The sequence below is a fragment of the Cydia pomonella genome, chromosome 7 (genome assembly GCF_033807575.1).
Source record: "Cydia pomonella isolate Wapato2018A chromosome 7, ilCydPomo1, whole genome shotgun sequence".
NCBI lineage: Eukaryota > Metazoa > Arthropoda > Insecta > Lepidoptera > Tortricidae > Cydia > Cydia pomonella.
This window is the reverse complement of record NC_084709.1, coordinates 14,863,400-14,880,864: the sequence shown is the minus strand read 5'-3', so window position 1 is coordinate 14,880,864 and position 17,465 is coordinate 14,863,400. Positions and strand designations below refer to the sequence as shown.

General features: G+C 37.1%; 3 protein-coding genes across 3 annotated transcripts; 1 reads left to right on the top strand and 2 right to left on the bottom strand.

Moving 5' to 3' along the window:
• Positions 1–392: 392 nt before the first annotated feature.
• Positions 393–2,025, bottom strand: LOC133519950 (histidine-rich glycoprotein-like). The gene is made up of 3 exons (XM_061854163.1): positions 1,377–2,025; positions 764–1,086; positions 393–563 (listed from the first exon to the last, which is right to left on the bottom strand). The coding sequence occupies exons 1-3, from the start codon at positions 1,482–1,484 to the stop codon at positions 500–502; spliced, it is 495 nt and encodes a 164-aa protein (XP_061710147.1). The 5' UTR covers positions 1,485–2,025; the 3' UTR covers positions 393–499.
• Positions 2,026–5,331: 3,306 nt separating this feature from the next.
• LOC133519496 (uncharacterized) lies at positions 5,332–17,403 on the bottom strand. Its single transcript, XM_061853501.1, has 9 exons — positions 17,358–17,403; positions 17,091–17,243; positions 16,465–16,631; positions 15,993–16,051; positions 13,084–13,202; positions 6,388–6,492; positions 6,074–6,226; positions 5,833–5,999; positions 5,332–5,497 (listed from the first exon to the last, which is right to left on the bottom strand). The coding sequence occupies exons 1-9, from the start codon at positions 17,367–17,369 to the stop codon at positions 5,431–5,433; spliced, it is 1,002 nt and encodes a 333-aa protein (XP_061709485.1). The 5' UTR covers positions 17,370–17,403; the 3' UTR covers positions 5,332–5,430.
• On the top strand, positions 8,010–9,273 carry LOC133519963 (antifungal protein-like). The gene is made up of 3 exons (XM_061854179.1): positions 8,010–8,257; positions 8,665–8,817; positions 9,007–9,273. Exons 1-3 carry the CDS (start codon positions 8,246–8,248, stop codon positions 9,154–9,156), a joined length of 315 nt encoding a protein of 104 aa, XP_061710163.1. The 5' UTR covers positions 8,010–8,245; the 3' UTR covers positions 9,157–9,273.
• Positions 17,404–17,465: the final 62 nt, after the last annotated feature.

The following is a 17,465-nucleotide window of genomic DNA, read 5'->3' as shown; positions in this document are numbered from 1 at the left end:
AAACCAAGATCTAAAGTTAGCCCAATTAGATCCACAGACGACCCAGGATGGAATGGCCTGGCGAAGATTGATTAGGAGAGCCGACCCCAACTGAAATGGGACAAGGCGAGGACAAAGAGGAAGAAGAAGAAGTCGTGTTATGTTATACAACATGTTATGACAGAGTTACTAGTCTATAATTATAAATATAAATGGTATCAGACTTTTCTCATGTTGTTTTATTATGCAAAAACTTTGCTTTCCAACATGGTTTACTAGCTATTTTTTAACGTTTTAGAATAAAAAGGCATCAGCTGTAAAAGTGCACGGCGACTTTATCAGTGAATTCATTCATAATTTCTCCATGCATGCATTTTGCAGCTCACTGTACATAGGTAAAAAAAGTCTAGTAGTTGTTTTCAATTGTATATTTGATCTAATAATAGAATAACAAATAGTTGCATACACAATAAGTAACAGAACTTAATTAAGTTGAATAAGTACTTCATTTACGAACTAATTAGTGATGATGTTTAGGGGCGTCATGTTTGGAATGTCCCTTGTGCTCCACGATGGCATTAAATCTGAAACATAAGAAAGGTATTGTTGAAGCATTTCTCGATATTGATATATATTTATTATATGTTGTTGACAAAGTCAAACATAAGGTTTGAAAATTATCCAAGTTGTAAGTAAGTGCGTCACTGTAAATGAAGATACAGTTAAACATGAACTAAAATGAACTTTACTTAAGTTGCAGTAGGTATAAAGAAGCAATATTTACCCAGTTTTCTTGTCGGCGGTGTAATGCACGATCCTGACAGTACCATCGGCCTCATGCAGGCTGTAGTAACCCTTCACGATGTCGCCGTCGCGGGACTCGTGCTGGGACTTCTTGTCACCGGTGTGCGGGTCCTCCACCTTGTACTCGAACTCGTATTTAGGGTGCGCGTAGTAGTCGTGGTGGCCTTTGGGCGCCTTGCCGGGCACGTCGTGGCGCTGGATGTGCTGCGAGGAGACGGCGTGGTGGTGGGACTCATGTTCATGTCCGTGACTCTCCTGCGGCCGAGCTACTGCTGCAGCGAAGATTGCAGCAACCAAGAACACCTGCAATTGTTTTTCTTTAATATATCAATTTCAATATTAGAAAACATTAAACATATTCTAAAAAATTAAAATATGTTATCTTTACTGACGATATTTGTGAATAAACTATTTATTGACAATAATAAATGATTGTGGATTATATATAGACTTATCGCTTAGCATAAATATGCAATCCCAAATTAATAGACAAAGGACATTTGAAACGAAAAAAAAAACTGAAAATTGATTTTAAAAGTTTACATATTAGATTTTTTATGAAGCTAATTTATGGGTATAATCAAATATTTCACCTTTGTGTACATGATGTTAATGTTAAAACAGATGTTTGTGCTGTAAGGGCTCAAAAGGTATTGATATCGTAGTATCAGATTGATATGTCTTTTATACACGGTCCACATTTTGACTTACCATGAAATGTCACAAACCAGTTTGTACGTGAAATCGTAAAGTACCTAGCTCTGATTTACATTTTAACCTTGGACTTTTGGTTGCTAATTGCAGCCCAAAATACACATTACTCGCAAGAATATTTTATTGTATACCAAACAGTTACATTAATAAAAATGAGCAACGTAATATTGTTGGATTCACTATTCTACTTATGACAGACCTAAGAGCTATTGGAAAATAAGAAATAATGAGAATAAAGTTAATAATTGAATGGGGACAGTTTGATTATAGATAATATCGTTTAGGTAAAAACTTTTTGGTACCTAATTCAAAAAATCTATTAGGTACTACAAAAAAATAATACGAATGAAACTAAGAGTGGAATTCAGATTTGAACCGTTATTGATTTAATATTTAACAATAACAGTGTAAAAAAAACAATAAAGATAATGTTAGTGTTACTTAAGGCTAAAACAAAAAGGAAAAATAATTTCCTATCCCAACTGTAACAGGATATGTAATTTTATCCAGTGGTGCTGGAATGGGCAATCCAGCCTGCTGGCCACTACACGTAGTAGAATATTGGAGCTAGCGCACACGCGTCGCATCACCTACCCACGCCGCGCCGCACGTTTACGCATAATGACGTGAAAGCCATCTGTCCTGGACTCTGTGAACATACTTGAAGCACTGCAGTAGCGCGGCAGCTCCATCCTAAATGTTTTGTTGTATTGTAGGTACCCGTAGTGTAATAAGGGTACTAATAGAATATCTCACCCACAGGCTGCACGTGTGGAAACTGTGACAGTAGGCCTTAAAAAGAGTGACCTTAACCTGTTTCGTACATCGTGCAAACCTACGGGTGAGCATATTACAGCGAACGGCCATGGATTTTCTCTCTATTCATTATAACCAATCCGTCTCATTTAGGTTTAAGATCATTTATTCTCATAAGAATTTACAATTCACTTATCGAGATAAATACAAAACAGTATATTAAATTTTGTTTCGAGCGCACAAATAACTTAAATATTTCATTTAACTTAACTAAAACAGGTAGTTTTACAAAATACTTATTAATAACCGACCGCCCGCAAAGCGGGCCGCGATAACGCACGAGTATCTATGCGAAACAAGTTTACAATTGGGGACACAGAAAGGTTAATACTAGATTAATTATAATATCATAAGTATTTTATAAATCTGATTGCCAGACCGAAACCTAAAGCGGTTGAAATGTTAGTAATTATAGTAAGTAATAATTACTAAACGTCATCTCTACTGGGTGCCTAACCAAGATACTAATCGTTTGCGCTGTAGCGAACGATACGCTAATGTCTCTCTGTCGCACTAATATAGACGAGTGATAGAGATTTCGTTCGCCATGGCGCAAACGATTGGCATTTTAGCTAGGGCCTCTGATAGGTATTAGAATTGAGGTCAAATTCCGTCGTTTTTCAGAGTTGTTCGAAATTTGAATGTTATTATTAAATTGAATTTGTGATTATTATCACGCAATAATAACATTTTCACAAAATAAGAAAATTATTCTGACAAAACAGTTTATTTTTATGCTGGTCGTCATTTTGTGGCTTTTGAACGCATCATAGAGGATTTAAGTTAGGGATACACTAGGAGACAAACGCTACTTGGCGACAAGTGGCCAGTGGCGTCGCGCTACATCACCCGACGTCGACACGTGTAGTGGGACATTTGTCGCCTAGGGTATCCCTGCCCTTATGATATATATAAAATACTTAGAAATTCTCTTAGATTCCACCTTCCCCGTAAAACTGATTTCTAATAATTTCGATAGTTTTGTGCAGAGTTGAGTATCAATACCTATAGGAAAATTAACTATCCCAGTAACATCTCTTTCACCATGCTAATAGATTTTGATACATACGGCCCGATTCGAATCTGCTTTAGATAAGTTTTCATTTAGATATTGTTTGTTAGTATAATTTTATTATTATTTATTTATTTATTTATTTTTAAACACATGTCCGGCTCACAGCGGAGGCCAGACGCCGGGACATGGAAAAAAAATGACAAAACGTATATACAAAATTATATTAATTACAAATACACAAATAAACAGAATAAAAAAAACAACGGGCCGCGTAGCCAACGTTACATCGTTAACGCTCCGTAGCGTATCGTAGTCATCTCTCTCTATCACTCTTCTTTATTAGTGCGACTGTGACAGTTGCGTTTCCTTCGCCACGGAGCATGAACGATAGGCACGTTGGCTACGAGGGCAGTGCGTGCCGGCGTCGAGCGCCTGCGCGCACATAGTCATTGGGAACGAACAGCCGTATGCTCGAGAGCACACAAGGATTATCCACTTTGCCCCGGAAAAGCAAGACATAGTGGATCACGAGAAGCATTTTCCTCCGAAACTCTAGCGTCTCCATTGCGACTAAACCTGCCACAAACAACGAGGGATAGAGAAAAGGATAGCCTCTTGTAGAGATACCGAGCGAATTTTTTTTGGGCTCTCTAAATTATATCCCAATACTTTTGGTCGTTTGGATCCCGTATGATGCAGTTAAATTCCAGCCGGCTACGGACAAAAGCATTGTACAAGACTAATGCAATCCTAGTACCTCGGAACTGGGAAGCGGTCCGCATGATAAAATCCAGGTTGTTATTAGCCTTTTTACACACGCCAAGAATGTGATCATGGAAGGTCAATTGTGACCCCTAAATCCCGTATACTATTAACAATTGATAGAAGCTGTTGGATTCGGGCAACCAACGTCACTTTGACGTTAGAAATATCGTAGATAGATCTTATTGGGACCACAGCGGAATGGAAATAAACGTCAATTTTGACATGTCGTTTAGTTATCGATCTTTTAAAGATCTTTCCAAGATCTTAAACGTGTCTTAATCATTCTTCTAATCGGGCCGATAGACTGATTTATAGGTAACTTGTTTGAGCTATTAATAGATAGGAAAATAGAATTTATAGTGGTACCACACTGCCTGTTATATAACATCGTGTGACAGGGACAACACGATAGTATTGATAGTGTTTTATAATGTCCCCGTCACATTATGTTATAGTAACATTTTATAACAGCCATTACTAAAATATTGGATTAATATTGGTATAGGTAGTAATATTTATTCAGCTCGTGTTTATGTAGTTATTTCTTTCAAAATCAGAAGTGCTAATTCATTCGTTTGCGAAATAAGTTTTTGGCAAAAATTTCAAACAAGCTTTTATCGCTGACTCTATTTTTCTTTCCACAGGCAACTAACACTCATCGAGCCAATTCTAAAAACCCCAAACACAATTATGTTGCGTTGTTTTATCACAGAGTTCCTATGTCCACCTCTTGTCTCCATCATCAGATCAGCTCGATAGTACCATATTGCATTGTCACCCGACTTACATATGTATGCAAATTTTCAGCTCAATCGGAAACCGGGAAGTGGATCAAATTTAACTTGCAAGATTTGATTACAGACCGACAGACAGACAACGGGACAGGTGAAACTAAATAAAAGCTTGTAATATTACCCAACTACTTATTGGAATATTTAGATACTTTGAATTAGTAATTATATTATATTATATTATGATTATAGGGCATTATTACACAAATTGACTAAGTCCCACAGTAAGCTCAAATAAGGCTTGTGTTGTGGGTACCTAGACAACGATATATATAATATATAATTATAAATACTTAAATACATAGAAAACACCCATGACTCAGAAACAAATATCCGTGTTCATCACACAAATATATGCTCTTACCAGGATTTGAACCCGGGACCATCAGCTTCATACGCAGGGTCACTACCCACTAGGCCAGACCGGTCGTCAAAAACAAAAATATAATTATTAACTATGATTTTATTTCAATCCATAGCTTATTTGTAAATAACAGAACGTGAACACAGATTAACAGATTCAAACATTAACACAGTAATTATACATTAATGGTGGTAATGATGATGCTCAGGAACAATGTGGTGGGTGCTGTGCTTGATGTCCGCATGGAAACTGAAAAAAAAATAACGGAATAAAAATTAACTACGATACATGCATTCATACTTAAGCGTTGGTAGTCTAAATAAATGGTACGGTAAGGCATTCAAATCAGAGGTCGTAAGTCTTTATATTCGAATCCCTTGAACCAAACACTATCTCGGAATTTACGAATATGAAACATTGTTTGATATTTACCAACAGCCTTTCGGTGAACTAAACCATCACTACCTACTATATAATTATTCATTATATTTCAGATGGGAAATATTACTTTGATTTGCTGAAAGATTACTTTTACCTATCAGATATCTACATTTCTATTATTTTTGTATTAGAAAATTGTTTACCCAGTATGCTTATCGCCATGGTAGTGCACGTCCCTGACGGAGCCGTCGGGCTCGTGCAGGCTGTAGAAGCCCTTGACGACGTCGCCATCACGATGCTCGTGCTGAGTCTTGTGGTCGCCAGTGTGGTGGTCGTCTACTTTATACTCGAACTCGTATTTGGGATGAGTCTAGAATTAGAAAAAAAAATTAGGTAAAGGTACTCAGAACTAAAAATCACCACAGGTGGACTGAGTTTACTTACATAATAATCGACGTGCTTTTCATGTCCGTGATGATCGTGGATGATAACCTCATGAGGGTGTCCGTCGTGCTTGGATATGTGCTGCGAGGAGTACGCGTGGCCGTGTCCGTGCTGGGCTGCCACCACTCCCAAAACGGCTGCGAGGCACAAAACCTAACACACAACATATAGTTTAAATCATAATCCCTTTCTTAATTAGTGCATGTTTATTGTTAATATAGTTGCTATGTATTTGCTTGTTCATTGTTAAGTCGTTCTCTCAGCTTTAACCCTCGATGGGCGAGTCCGATTCACACTTGTCTGGTTTTCCTTACCTTAAGAGACATTTTTAATAAAGTGTAGAAGCGTTTGAAGTTTGTAGTCCAACTGATACCTGTTGAAAACAAAACGTTGTTTTTATATTGTCTACCGATAGCTACCTTTGCAATAGTAATTGAACATTAATATGTTGACCGCAAAAAATAAAATGAATATGGTGATTGTTACAAAATTGTGCAAGCGCGAGATATGCCTTGGCCTGAATAAAGTTTTAACTTGGTCTAATTAGAGTTAACCTAATATTTTTATATTTTATATTACGATCATAACACCTTCGCTGTGGAAATTTGTAACTCGTGATTAAGCATAATTTGCATGGGGTCTCTCGACCCTATTCCCCAGTGAACGTGGAAAATTGGTCACGAAAAGTAAAAATTAGACACGCCTATATTTTTGTATGATTTAATTACTGTACCTTCAGATATTTCCATAATGTAAATACATTGTCTACTTTTTATAATAGGTTCATTTGCATTTCAGAATGAATATGGGCCCTGGAGAAGACGTACAGAAGTTTTAAAAACCGTCTTCTGTTAAAAAAAAAATTAAATAGGGATGAAAGTCTAAAGAAATTACTTACGACGTATTTAGTTGTATAAAACTTAAATCCACAAACACGCTCTAGCACATTTTTAGCATCCATGATGACGCAGACATAAATATGTAGAAGATAGAATACTCTTTATTGGCACACTTTAGTAAAAACGTAAATACGTAGATTCGTAAAATCTAGCCTTTAATCTAAGGGAAATCGTCAATTAACTACATCTTATAAAAGTACTGCAAAACTAAAAACTACTGAATGGATTTTCATTTATCAATAGAGTGATTCTTGAGGAAGGTTTAGGTATATAACTTGTTAAGATTTTGTGTAAATTGGGTGAAATATGACGATGTTGACGGAAAAAATCACGCTCGCTAGGCTGCTTCGGTCGCTGGCCAGACAGCTTTAATCGAAAACGCTGCCTAATCCGTTTGAGCTATAACAACACAATGTATGGTGGGGTTGTCTCTATTTCATGGGTCTACAAAATGTCCGCGATGGTGAATATATATCTTTTTAGGATAACTTATTATACACATTCTTAACTTCTAGAAAAAGATCACATAATATGTGGCATTTTCAAAGCTATTTACACGGATACAGTATTAATAATTATTAAATTAAATACGTTACTTACATTAAACATTTCATTAAGATTACAATCGTCCCTTACACCATACAATTTAAATGAATATTTCAGGAGTAACCGTAAATAAAAGTTCCATTTCAAGCCATATAACATGTACGAAATGTTAAAGATGCTATCCTTGGTTAGTTCCAATTTTCACCACCGCGTGCGCTGCGACCGCTTTACTTACCCCCACCATGCACTTCGCACGTAGCCAGCTGGCGATGGCGTTGTCCAAACTCTAAACTGTCGCATATTCATAACATTAAAATACCATTTAGTTTCTCATTTAATAATACAATCTAAGTGTAATAAGTGATTTAGTTTCACCATCATTTATAAAATCTTTAATACTGTACTTTTTTCGTAGAGTTTAAGCTGGACATAGTTACATGTTTTGCAATGCATTTGCATTGATAGCTGATAAATGTATAAGCATAGACGGTATGCACTACACTTAGCTGCAACATGGTGGGAGAGGAAATATATTTGCGACACACTCTTTGTTGCAAACTCGGTGATTGGCTTTGACTTACTTTTTAATTATCAATAAATGGCCCCTATATCGGTATTGTTATGATTTCGGTATTATAAAAGAACAGAATTGTTCAGGGTAGTTATCAGTTCACAGTCTGACTTCATTAGATCAACTGCACTGCACTACTGCGTATATTTATTCAGAATGATGCTTAAAGTAAATAGTTTATGTACCTACTTCTATATCTAATATACCTATTTTTTTATCAGCTTAAAGGTGACGTTATACAGCTGCGGTAACAGCAGCGTCCTTGGTACCGCAGCTGTATATGTCAATTTCATTTGTAAAATTAGTGACATTTTCCGCCGCATTACTGCTATGATTGTGACGTTCATTCCGTCATTTTCTCAGAAAATTGACAGATACAGCGGCAGCAACAGCGACGCGGTAACAGTTGACATCCGAACGTCACCTTGACATCGTGTTCCGCTGCTGACCAAAGGCTTCCCTTTATTTTCTCCATTCGACCCTGTCATTGGTGTTTTCCCACAAAATCGTCCCGCTATCTAAATTTACTTAATATTATTGAAAAAAAAAAAAGGAATCAAATGTTATACTTTCAGGTTGTGGGTCTTCTTGCCTTAGTCGCTGTGGCGGTCGCTCAGCATGGACATGGCCATGGGTATTCCTCCCAGTACATATCTAAACACGACGGACACCCGCAGATAGTCACCATCAAAGATCACCACGGACACGAAAAACACGTCGACTACTACGTAAGTACAATAAGAACAATTATTTAATATTTCTAAATAGTTTTAATCGGTATCAAACACCGGTGTTTGGGTTTGTTAGAATTGACTTGATAAGTTTTAGTTGCCTGTTGAAATAAAAGTAGAGTCAGCCATCAAAACTTACATCAAAAATGTATTTTGACTTTTTTTTTTAATTTATGTTAATTTTAGACTCATCCCAAATACGAGTTCAAGTACAAAGTGGACGACGATCACACGGGCGACCACAAGTCGCAGCACGAGCACCGCGACGGCGACGACACCAAGTCCAACTACCACGTCGATGTCAAGCACATTGTTCCTGAGCACCATCATCACTAAACGGGAATAACTACTCAGTTTTTACGTTTTCAATGCCAGTTGTTAACCAGTTTTAATGGTATAAATGTTATTCGACATTATTGTTAAATAAAAAACAAATAAAATTATTCAATTTAATATTAATATTTAATATTTAATATTAATTATTATATAGATATATATTTAGAATACTCTTTATTGGCACACCTCAGTAAGAGATACAGTTTAACGAAAACAGATCATTAACGGTCTTATTACTGAAGAGCAATTTCTTCTAGACAACCTTTTGGTAGCGAAAATTAATAATTTAATCAATGAGGGTAGGTAAGATAAATACGTAACTATAATTTTGAAAGTGTAACATGTCTAATACTGACTGAGCACCATTAAAATTGTAGACTGAGTTTACAATTTTAATAACTCCCGTGTTACACAATAGTGCATCTCGATACAAGTGCGAAAATTAGGATATTCGCAACGAGTGGCAATAAATTAAAACACGACCGAAGTTAATGTTTTTAATCACATGAATTAGAGTAGACACTAGTTTTTACGAGCTACTGTTATCTGACTGTCCAACCCAGAGTTTAAACTAGGCCTTATTGGGATTAGTCCGGTTTCCTCACAACATCATCTGACGCCAAAGCCACAACAGTGCTTCTGCTGCAGTTGTCATCCGATTGTCACCTTTAAGTATAAATACTTAGTTTTATTTATGCAACAAATCACTGAGCATTTCTACGAGTACTTTGTGATTTTGGATGAATGGGTATTGTGGAGGTTGAACTATCCAGCCGTTTTGTTGCTCCACTGTTTGCGGAAAAAATCCGAATTGGAAACTTTTGTGATTTGAACTAATTATGCCTGTACACATATGTTGGAAAAATCTATCTTTAAGAGCTTTCCAAGTGGATACTGATACTAACAATATTGAAAATGTCAAACAATTATGAAAAAAAACTTAAATTAGCTATTTTACTGGGGTCATGTTATGCTGGTTCTTTACCTCTTGGGCTGGCCTACCTCTAGTGTCACTGTGAGGTCTAGGAGGAGAACCCGTGACTATATTCATGTTGAGCGACCGCAACAGTACATAGTAGTCGACATGCTTCTTGTGTCCATGTTGGTCCTAAATACTGAGTACTTGCGCGTGTCCGTCGTGATTAGAGATGTACTGGGAGGTCTGGGAGGAAAACGCTGAGGAGGAGGAAACTGCTGCCAAATATCAGCTGGCGGCCCTGGACTCGATAGAGCGCCGGGCTCATAGACTTTTTGGCGATGACCCATCTATCAAGTCAAAATTACAGAGCCTTGAGCATCGCCGTCGAGTCGCTAGCCTATCGGTGTTCTATCGGATACATTTCGGGGAGTGTGCACAGGAACTGCACGATCTGATCCCACCTTCCCCTTTCCATCATCGGACGTCCAGGCGTGGGGAGCGAATGCACCCGTTCGTGGTACACATTCCATTTGTTCGCACTAAACGGTTTGCCTCCTCTTTTTTGTTACGGACGGCTAAAGAATGGAATGGGAGCGCATTCCATTCTTTAGCCTTCCGTATTCCCTGATAAATATGACCTCGGTCTCTTTAAAGCAAGAGTGAATAGGCTACTAGTGAATCGGTGAGCTCCATCTTAGGCCCTGTCTTCACTTTCCATCAGGTGTGACTAGAGCCAATCGCCGATCAGTTTTTAATAAATAAATAAAAAAACCCGTGACTATATTCATGTTGAGCGACCGCAACAGTACATAGTGTGTCCATGGTGCTCCTTAATAGGTGACTACTTGTGCGTGTTCGTCGTGATTAGAGATGTAGAGAGATGGGAGGTCTGGGAGGAAAACCCGTGACTATATTCATGTTGAGCAACCGCAACAGCGACAAACGCCGGAAGACATACAACCTGAAAATATATTAAAACCATTTCATATGTATCTCCCTCAGGGAAGAGATCCCTTAAGGGGATAAATTCGCCTTTGTACACATTTACTGTATTCTCTCTGTGTTATGTACTTGTTTTGTGCAATAAAGTGTTTACCTACTGCTACAACTACCACAGTCAAACAATTTGATTCCTAGGCCATTTTCTAAAGTGACTTTGTTGCTACTACAATATAATCCTGTAGGTACTTTATGTAAAACTTTCACACAAATATGCAGTTTGCAGCTGAAATTGGTATTGTAACAAAGAAGTACATAAAAGGTGTGCAACATACTTACATTAGCTGGTAAATGTTACAAAAATTGACGATTGGCTGTGGCTTACATTTTAATTATCAATAAATTACGCCGATATAGATACGCCGATATGTGGTCGGTATTATAAAAGAAACAAAAACTGAGGAGCACGTATCAGTTCAGAGTTTCACTTCATTGGATCAACTAAAATTTTAATAACATGTTGCTTAAGGTAATAGACAAAATCAGACACTGTTTTTAACATAAAAAATTACAAAACCTTAAAACCATCCAAATATTGTGCAGTAATCAAAGTACAACTATGTTTGCTTCACAAGTCCAATACGTAGGTGTTTAAGTATCAATACCAGTTTTAACTATAAAACTCCCGTGAGACTCTAAGTTATAAAAAATATTTTAAACAGGTCACTCACGTATAATTATTACCCTCAAGTAAAAGCGTGTCGTTGGTGTGAGTGACCAGTTTAAAATAATTTAAATATATCAATGGGCTCTTTTTAGTTTTGTGTATATTTTTTCTTCCATTTATACAAATATGTTTCCTATGGGCTCTTTTTAGTTTTGTCTATATTTTTTTTCCATTTATACAAATATGTTTCCTTAGAACTAAGAAATTCAAATAATAGTCACGCCTGAATGAATACATGTGGACTAATTTGGGTGGTTTTATTACGGAATTCAAACGATAAAAGCTAAAGTATTATTTTAGGTTGTTAGTCTTTTGGCTGTAGTCAGTTTGGTAGTGGCTCAGCATGGGCACGGACATGCGCACTCTTCGCAGTACATCTCCAAGCACGACGGCCACGCGCAGGTCGTCACCATCAAGGACAAACACGGTCACGAGAAGCACGTCGACTACTATGTAAGTGCAGTGCGAATTTGTATTTTTGAATGTCGCACAGTTGTTATAGTTACAAGCCGGCCCAAAAATGCATTATAAAGCCCGAGCGGAAATATATAATCATTCTCAAGAGGGCGCTGTTATTCTCATGTATAGGGTGACAGTCCAGTTTAGTATAAAAAATATAGTTCCGATGAAATTCCGCAATATGGCGCGTGATCATATATTACTGGTCAGGCTGTAGATTTTTTTTACCGTGCATAATTATAATTGATGCTTTTAACAAATGTTTCCATTTGTGTGTAATCAAAGGAGAATATTTTTTTACAAAGGTTGTAAAAAATAATGGGGATCCGTTTAAGGGCATATTAGGTATCGTGCTCATATGAAAAAGTAGAAGAAAAATTTTTTTGATGACAATTTTTTTTTCTATGGGGCTGGTCGTCCAAGCCGACCAATTCTCCACACAAAGGCCAAAAATTGTTTGTGTCAAAAAAAAATATGGTTTTGTGGTAGCCCCCTCTTTTATTAGATCTCTTAAATTTGACCCACTTCCAGAATTCCAATGAAGCTGAATATTTTCATAGGTACATATGTAAGTCCGGTGACAGTGCAATATTATGGTACCATCGAGCTGATCTGATGATAGAGACAGGAGGTGGCCATAGGAACTGCGATAAAACAATGCAATCTAATTTTACTTAGTCACAGTCAGCGATAAAAGCTTGTGCCAAAAACGAAATTTTTGACAAAAACTTACTGCAGCAGTAACGTTGCAACAGTAATGCTGCTGCAATCGCCTTCCAAATGTATCCTTTGCAGGTCATTTTAAATAAGATAATTACATACTTATTTAATAACGTAGGATATTTTCTCATTTTAGACACATCCCAAATACGAGTTCAAGTACAAAGTGGACGACGATCACACGGGCGACCACAAGGCGCAGCACGAGCACCGCGACGGCGACGACACCAAGTCCAACTACCACGTCGATGTCAAGCACATTATTCCTGAGCACCATCATCACTAAAACACTTATTAATTAAGTTTAAATGCCACAAAATGTTCTATATATACACTGTTATTCAAAATTATTTATCAAGCATGTTTCAAATTAAACCATAATGAACATACCTAATATATTTTTGTGCCTATTCCACCCTTAACCGAGATATGCGGAATCTTAGACCCGGACAGGGCAATACTCCTATACGGGAACAGTGTTTCAACCTTAACAACTGCGATTTATTGTTATTACAAGCTTTTATTTACTTTCACCTGACCGTTGTCTGTTTGTAATCAAATCTTGCAAGTTAAATTTGATCCACTTCCCGGTTTCCGATTGAGCTGAAAATTTGCATACATATGTAAGTCGGGTAACAATGCAATATTATGGTACCATCGAGCTGATCTGATGATGGAGACAAGAGGTGGACATAGGAACTCTGTGATAAAATAACGCAACCTAATTGTGTTTGGGGTTTTTAGAATTTGCTCGATGAGTATTAGTTGCCTGTGGAAAGAAAAGTACAGTCAGCGATAAAAGCTTGTACCAAAAATGAAATTTTTGCCAAAAACTTATTACTATATAAACTTTACTGCAATATAACAAATAAAGTATGTATAAAGGCATTAGACCAGTCAACTACCAGGCTAAACAGAAACAGTAGTAGGCGCAGGCTTTTAACAAAATAATTTTGAAGAAAAAAAAACCGACTTCATTGAGGGAGACCGGTGAAAGAACGATTATTGTTGATTTTAGATTTCATACATTGAAATTAAAATTACATCGTCCTACGCTTAATTATGCAGAAAAGAACATGTTTTTTTTGCCACTGCACCCACCTTGACACATTTCAGATTTGCTCTATGGTTGACTGGTAAGATAAAATCTAATTTGCTTAACAAACACAGCGAAGGGTCAAATCGCCAAACGTGTACTATGCGTCGTTGAAGAGTACCATTCTGACCATCATCAGCAGTTCCACTTTATTAAATGTCACTTTTTAAAATGTAAATGCTTGATTTGTTAAAGAAAATACAAAAATCACTATATGTATGCCTTTCATATTTGAAGAGTTCACTCGATTCCTCATGGACCCCATCGTCAGAACTCGAACCTGACAAAAAATTGTCTTAAAAATCTAATTTACTTAACAAACACAGCGAAGAGGAGAAATCGTCAAACGTGTACTATGCGTCGTTGAAGAGTTCCATTCTGATCATCATCAGCAGTTCCACTTCATCAAATGTCACTTTCTTAAATGTAAATGCTTTATTTGTCAAAGAAAATACAAAATTCACTATATGTATGCCTTTCATATTTGAAGAGTTCCCTCGATTCCTCATGGACTCCATCGTCAGAACTCAAACTTGACAAAAATTTGTTTTGAAAATTTAATTTACTTAACAAACACAGCGAAGAGGAGAAATCGCCAAACGTGTACTATGTGTCGTTGAAGAGTTCCATTCTGATCATCATCAGCAGTTCCACTTCATCAAATGTCACTTTTTAAAATGTAAATGCTTATTTCTTAAAGAAAATACAAAAATCACTATATGTATGCCTTTCATATTTGAAGAGTTCACTCGATTCCTAATGGACCCCATCGTCAGAACTCGAACCTGACAAAAAATTGTCTTGAAAATCTAATTTACTTAACAAAAAATAATAATTTTCAAAATCGGTTCAGAAATGACGGAGTTAGAGACTCCACTAGCTCAGTGACCTGGACACAAAGGTCACCTGGATTAAAGAAGATCATCTGTGAGAAGAGCATATGTGGGGCACAAGGGTGGTAAACATCCGTCTGGGCGTCCCAGATACCGCTGGAGTGACGAAGCCATAAAAGACCCGTCCGACCTCGGAATACTCAACTGGCGTATAGTGGTGCAGAATAGGGAAGAGTGGCGCTCTCTTGTGTCAGAGGCTAAGATCCTGTTTGGGCCACTGAGCCAGTGAAGTAAGTAAGTACATATGCTTTATACGGTTGTATACGTTGCAGTATTCAAATTAGTGTATAGAAAGGTTCTTTCCATGCCCGTCACGGGGGGTTACGGTCATGGTATTATGATATGTTGCATTGCAGTGAGCACAGACTATAAAACTAAATCTATCAGGAAAATAAGGAGACGACTTCCTCCATCCTTAGGAGGAAGAACATGTTGAAGAGTAAATACTACGAGTATAATGGTGGAGCGTTAACTGGGGAAAATACTTTAAACCACTTAATCAGCAGAACCGTAAATATATGTTGGGGTAGGTTAGCTTAAGTTAAATAGAGTAATAATATGATACTATTAGTTATAAATAATATACTTAATTGCAAGTTTTTAAAGTAACTAACATGTTTAATAGTTTGAACTTCGTGTTTTCATAAAAACTTAATAAACCATATGGCTCATGACTTCCCACTATTTTCCACCCTCTCTAAATATAAATTCAGACTAGTATGACTTTTTCATTGCGAGAATGGATAAGAGTCGCTGGACAAGACGAGACGAGTTGAACGAAGGCCCAGAGGTGGGTGGGCGACATCCAACGACACGGAGGTTGGGACTAGATGAATCAGGCAAAAGATCGACAGGAGTGGAAGAAGAGGAAAGAGGTCTAAATCCAAGATTGGATCACCAAAAGGCCACCATGATGATGATGATAATGATTTTTCAATAAAAGCTAATAAATTATAAAAATCTCAATACGTTATTGGTATACTTTTATTTACAAAAAAATAACAAATACATAAAACTACTTACGAAATAAGATTAAGAAAAATCAACATTGTTATAAGCTTCGAATAATTTCGTTCGTTTAGTGATGGTGGTGATGCTCGGGAACGATGTGATGCGTGCTGTGTTTGATATCGGCATGGAAACTGAAACATCATCAGACATTTTTGCTGCATTACTTTGTTAGGTACTGTATTTACGAGTAGCATTAAAGATGTATTCATTTTGCCGTATTTTTGCACAAGGAAACTTGAATAAACATATGACAAATATGAAATTGTAAATAGTTTTTCAAAATTACTTAGTTGTCATTTTTTCTGAATTATTTTTCCACTGTACCCACATTCGAGAATTTCTGTTTTGCCCTATGGTTGACTTGTAGAGAATGCCTTAACGCATTAAGTCCGCCATTTGTATTTTTATTGTGCAATAAAATTTAAATAAATAAATGACATATTTAAAAGGTACCTTGTTCTTGTTATATATAACATAAAATTTACGATAGGTAAACAATTTCGATTCCTTCTTTGGGAAATCATGTAAAAAGAATTTTGATTACCCGGTGTGCTTGTCGCCGTGGTAGTGGACGTGTCTGATGGAACCATCAGGCTCGTGCAAGCTGTAGAAGCCCTTGACAACGTCGCCGTCGCGATGCTCTTGCTGGGTCTTGTGGTCGCCCGTGTGATGGTCATCCACTTTGTACTCGAACTCGTATTTTGGATGAGTCTAAGCCATACGAAAAAACGGTTAGTTCTTGAAATCGCTTGAAATAAATGCACTAGAAATCTGGAGATACAGGTTTGGTAGAGACAAAATTACAGAGCCTTGAACATCGGTATTTTACAGGATACATTTTAGGGAGTGTGCGATGGGCATACATAAGCTAATGCCCCCATTTCCGTTTTGCCACCATGTGACTAGGCGCGGAATTGCGTTCCATCCTTACTTTGTTACTCTGCCTTGCTCCCAGATTAGTTATGATAACGGCTAAGGTGTGGAACTCGCTTCCCGCTTATCTATTCCCAGCCTACTATAGAATAAATCTTTTCAAATCTAGAGTGTAAAGGCATCTTTTAGGTAAGCATGCTCCATCCTAGACCATATCGGCGCTTACCATCAGGTGAGATTAGGTCAATTGGTTCTCTTTTTACAAAAATAAAAATAAAATCATTATAAGCTACTCACGTAATAGTCGACGTGCTTTTCATGTCCATGGTGGTCGTGGATGGTGACCACGTGCGGGTGTCCGTCGTGCTTGGAGATGTGCTGCGATGAGTGAGCGTGCTCATGACCGTGTTGAGCAACCACCACCACGGCTAAAGCCAGAAGACTCACAACCTAAAATTATTTATCCATTTTTTAGCTTTCTCTGGTCTATTTAAATTGTAAGACAAAAGTAACTTCACGCAATATTATCATCAATTGTAAAACTATTATTCTGGTATCACCTACCTTAAAGAACATTTTTATTGATTATTGATGTTAGTCCAATGAGGTTAGACTGTTAACTGATACGTGTAGCAAAGGAAACTGTTCTTTTATATTACCGAAAACATGATA

Excerpts from the sequence above, each read along its gene's own strand:
- LOC133519496 (XM_061853501.1), bottom strand. Across the intron at positions 16,632-17,090 it reads AAAAGCACGTCGACTATTAC|ACTCATCCAAAATACGAGTT; the intron begins GTGAGTAGCTTA and ends CGTATGGCTTAG. Across the intron at positions 13,203-15,992 it reads TCCCGAGCATCACCACCATC|TGATGATGGTGCTCAGGAAT; the intron begins ACTAAACGAACG and ends TAAGTGTTTTAG.
- LOC133519963 (XM_061854179.1), top strand. Across the intron at positions 8,818-9,006 it reads AAAAACACGTCGACTACTAC|ACTCATCCCAAATACGAGTT; the intron begins GTAAGTACAATA and ends TGTTAATTTTAG.
- LOC133519950 (XM_061854163.1), bottom strand. The coding sequence starts at position 1,484 with ATGTGGACCGTGTATAAAAGACATATCAATCTGATACTACGATATCAA. Across the intron at positions 1,087-1,376 it reads TTAACATCATGTACACAAAG|GTGTTCTTGGTTGCTGCAAT; the intron begins GTGAAATATTTG and ends AAACAATTGCAG. Across the intron at positions 564-763 it reads ACCGCCGACAAGAAAACTGG|ATTTAATGCCATCGTGGAGC; the intron begins GTAAATATTGCT and ends CTTATGTTTCAG.